The 4,352-nt window shown below is 37.1% G+C and overlaps 1 protein-coding gene across 1 annotated transcript; it reads right to left on the bottom strand.

The window, feature by feature from the left end:
• Positions 1 to 641: 641 nt before the first annotated feature.
• Positions 642 to 3,688, bottom strand: LOC141720504 (uncharacterized). The gene has a single exon (XM_074522946.1). It carries the CDS (start codon positions 3,546 to 3,548, stop codon positions 858 to 860), a length of 2,691 nt encoding a protein of 896 aa, XP_074379047.1. The 5' UTR covers positions 3,549 to 3,688; the 3' UTR covers positions 642 to 857.
• Positions 3,689 to 4,352: the final 664 nt, after the last annotated feature.

Below are 4,352 nucleotides of genomic sequence, written 5' to 3'. Positions count from 1 at the left end.
GGTAAATAGATTGCCCTCTTCATGACATACATTGTGTGGTATTGTCAATTGTGTGTGATATAAGTGCAGAATTAATTTGTGACGCCCAATTATGAGTTAACATGTCAAATGTTGGAATGTTTGATCAAGGGACTCTTTTTTAAGTACTGTCATTTACTTTGTATTTTTATTTTTATTTTTTGCTCCATGTATTTTAAGGACTTTATGTTTTATCTTTTTGAATTATTGAAATATAAAAGCGGAGAGTTGTACTTGTGTTTTCTATAAAATACTTTCGGAGGGAATGGTGCTTACCATTATTTAAAAATAGAAGACTGTCAAAATGAGCTAAATTATAAATTTTTATATTTATTATATATTCATGGACACGTCATAGAAAAATCGTATTTTAAGGAACAAGTGGTGAATTTTTTTCTAATATTATTGTGTCAAAGGCATTCTATATACAAAGGATAAGCAGGTTATTAATGCCAGAGGAGAAACATAACATCACTCGTCAAAGTACCTAACCTATTTGCTCCTGGGAAAAAAGGTCTTGCTTCAGACTAGAACTAGATCAACTTCTTAGTTGATCAATATTTAAAAATTTGGAAGTACATTGAAACTTTTTAACAGTCTGCTTTATGATATTTGAACCAGGATAACCATCGAAATAATATCATTTCCATTATTGTTTCACAGCTTTCACTCATGCTCCCCTCAGCCTTTTTATTACCGTAATTAGCTACTGTATAAGGGAAGGAAAGCAAGCAAATAGTGCATGATTTCTAAGAACACACAACTCAAATATCAAAAGTACATGGAAATAAATAAAATAAAAATTAAAAGCAACTTACAGCAGTCAACATATATCTTGATTAAGTCGAGGGGACAGTGCTGGTTGAGGATGCTAATACTTGTTCTTGTACCTTCTTAGGATGTTTTTCCTTGTTGATCCACACTCCTTTGTCATTGCAAGGGAATAAGGTGAGCTTCGTGCATCTCACTTTCTCCAAGTAAACTAATCTTGGAAACAGTTCCAGCAGTTCAGTCCAGTTCATCCCCAGTCCTGTCAGGTATTTGAGACGCAATGTCTCTACATTCCAAGGCTCAACCTCCCAGTTGTCATTCGTAAGATTGAGATCGCGGAGCTTCCCACCTCTGATGTACAGTTTTTTTAACTCCTCCAATTTTTTAGGCTTCAGCCACTCTGGTGCTGATTCCAGAGGATAACATTGAAGGTCTAGTTTCTGCAGTTTCAGGGGAAGCCCTAATTTTGAACTGTCTAATTCCGTTACAGACTTTCTGGAACTCTTCTTGCTTTTAGCTATCACTTTTAGTTTTCTTGGAATTTCTTTGCTGGTCTCTAGGCTAGATACCCCTGTAGTTGCACCTCCTCCAAATTTCGTTTCGCCAGTCACTAGCTGGCCTTTGATTGCTTTCTTTCCTCCCCAAACTATTTTAAGCTTCTCAAGCTCTTCAAAGTTTCTGAAAGAACTTAGATCTTTTGGACCAGGAAACGCTTCCACGCCAGTGAAGATGCTTAGTTTTCTGAGCTTCTTCAATTTTGTCAAGTCCTCGAGAGTGCAAATTTTCTCCTTCTTTGGATCTTCCACGACTAAAAACCCCTTGAGAACAACGAGATTCACAAGCTTTGCTAGCCCTCTAGGCATCTTTGTTAGAAGGTAGCACTCAGACAAGTCCAAGTAGGTGAGCATCTTGAGCAAGCCGATATCACGAGGAATGATCTCAAGATTGTGACAAGCCCTTAAGTCAAGCATAGTCAGCTTAGTCAAACACGAAACTGAATTAGGAAGCTCAGTGATTCTCGAAATCCCTTGAAGACTAAGATACCTCAAATGTATCATATTTTTCAAACCTTGCAAGAATTTAGTATCTTCAACTTCAATGTGATGCTCGGATGCAGCTTGCCACCTTCCCAAACATAGTATACTGATATTTCTCATTTTCAAAAGCCACTCGGGCTTTAACTCAAGAATAGCTTCATTAACATTTAACAACATATGAAGTTTCTCAAGATCAGGAGCCTTTTGAGTATCTAACCCATTGCCAGATAAACATGCCCTAAAACAAGAAGAATAGTCTTCTGTTGGGCTACCATCATGATCAAACTCAAAAAATTTAGCTCTCTGCGCCAAATATATTACAGCCCAGCGCACAAAAGGCAACATTTTACAATTATCAACTTCCTGACTATCCTTACCGTCTGCAGAATATATGAAATGCTTCTTTAGAAGATCATCAAAAGTTTTAGCTCCCAATTGCTCCAAATCTTTTTTTTTCTGGGTACTTGATTGCTCCAAATCTTGTTTTTTCTCTTCCGTATTTTCTGGAATTATAAAACCTTCCCCAATCCACCAGTAAACCATAAGCCTCTTTTTAATCACCTCATGTTCCGGGATTGCTGAAAAACAAAGCAAGCACAATTTCATCCTACAATCAAGCTCATTATACTGCAACTCGAAATCTTTGAAAGCGGATTTGTACTCATGATTCAGTTTCTCCTTGAACAGATCCAATTTCCCCAAAATCTGCTTATTATCACTGGTATATAGCTTCACATTCTGTGTTGACTCACTCAGGTACTTTCTCAGCTCCGGTATATCATCCTTATTAACTTTGAATTTGGGAGGTATAATAAGCTTCAATTTCCTGAGATGCTTTTTGAAGATACGAATTTCTTTCTGAACATCTCTAATTCGTTTGTCACGACCTACATCATCGGTGACTTCCTCATTATAAAGTGCATCATTCAAGCTAACATTAAGCTGAGCAATCTTTTCTTTGGAACCATGCAAACTCTGATGACAGATCTCTCCGTAATCTTCCAGGATTCTAGCCGTCTCATTTATGTACTCCAGTTCGCGTTGAACCAACAATATCAAGGCATCGTCAGTGGCAGGTCCAGACTTATTTTCATCTGCAGTATTATGAGCTCTTGAAAGTGAAATAGCTGATACATCATCAGCATCCACTTGTTTTTGCTCAGGTGAATCATCAGCATTATCACCGTCTTCCTGATTTGTATCAGCAGTGATTTCGTCCACCTGTTTAGCAGAAACTGATTCATTAGCACCGCCATCAACTAGATTACTTGTTTGCTTATCTTCTTCTCCAGGAGTCATATCGTTTCGAGAGACTGAATTGTTGACACCGCCTGCTGTCTTAGCATCTTTTTCCTGACCAATGCTTTCACCCGATTGTTGAGGTAATTCGACAACTTTTTTCTGGTCACTTTGATTATCTACATGATGAACATCTTCTGCATCTTTGTGGTGTTTTGGATCTGGAATGACATTGCTTGAATGTGAAGGATCCTGAGAGACGGACTTGTTGGCAACATCGTCAACGACTTGTGCTTGCTTGTCTTCCTCAACTTTAGATGGAGTTGTTTGATTGGAAGATGACTTTAGCTGCTGACAAGTAGGGTGATCCTGAGAGCTGGACTTGTTGACTTGCGTTTGCTTGCCTTCCTCAACTTTAGATGTAGCCGCCTCGTCGGAAGATGACTTTGGCTGCTGAGATATAGTTAGATCCGACGATGACATGATCACTGCAGGGCCCCAAAAAGTTCAGACTAGCCGTTTAAGATCTACACCGTAGAATGCAAACGTCCAGTTCACGACTGAGTCGACTCGCATAATTTACACATTGACATTGGGTATTGACAATTTGACATATTGGAAAATTAAAAAAGTTAAAAATAATAATAATGGGGTCATATTCCGTTACAATCGGGTGCCCTATCTAGCAGCAACTTGGGATGTAAGGGCGACGCAATCCAATTTGGTTCGGGTCAAAGATAAAGAAATTATATGCTACGAATTTTAAAATTTTTAAATCAACCGTGACCCTCAACTCATCTAACGCAAATCATGCGATGCGATTTTATATGTTTCGATTTAGCGGATTAATTGATTTGTGATCAATAATATAATGGTTATTTGTAACACCCCTTCTTAAAAATACAAGGAGATATTAACTATTATTCATAAACCTGCAAACAGGACACTCTTATATTTCTAAATAATAATTAAATAGTCTAAAATCTCCAAAATAATTTAAATCCCGAAACGGTCTAAACCAATAATATAAATGTTAAAATCTCTAAATAAACAATTAAATCTAGATAATGATAAAGTTTGAAATTCTAATTAATAATTTCAGGTCCCCCTAAGCACCTGTCAGAAAAAAAATATGACATGAGCCAAACGCGAATACAGTTAATAAAACAAGAGATAAAAAATAAATAATTTGCGGTTTACAATAAAACAACCATTTTAAAATTAAGTAAGGCCGAAGAAACGAGGGGTTAGGATATTTCATCCCGTGATCGGAACTGATACAAATAC

Source organism: Apium graveolens, chromosome 4 (assembly GCF_009905375.1).
Source record: "Apium graveolens cultivar Ventura chromosome 4, ASM990537v1, whole genome shotgun sequence".
Taxonomy (NCBI): domain Eukaryota; kingdom Viridiplantae; phylum Streptophyta; class Magnoliopsida; order Apiales; family Apiaceae; genus Apium; species Apium graveolens.
The sequence above is the reverse complement of the archived record's forward strand: the minus strand, read 5'-3'. Positions and strand labels throughout refer to the sequence as shown.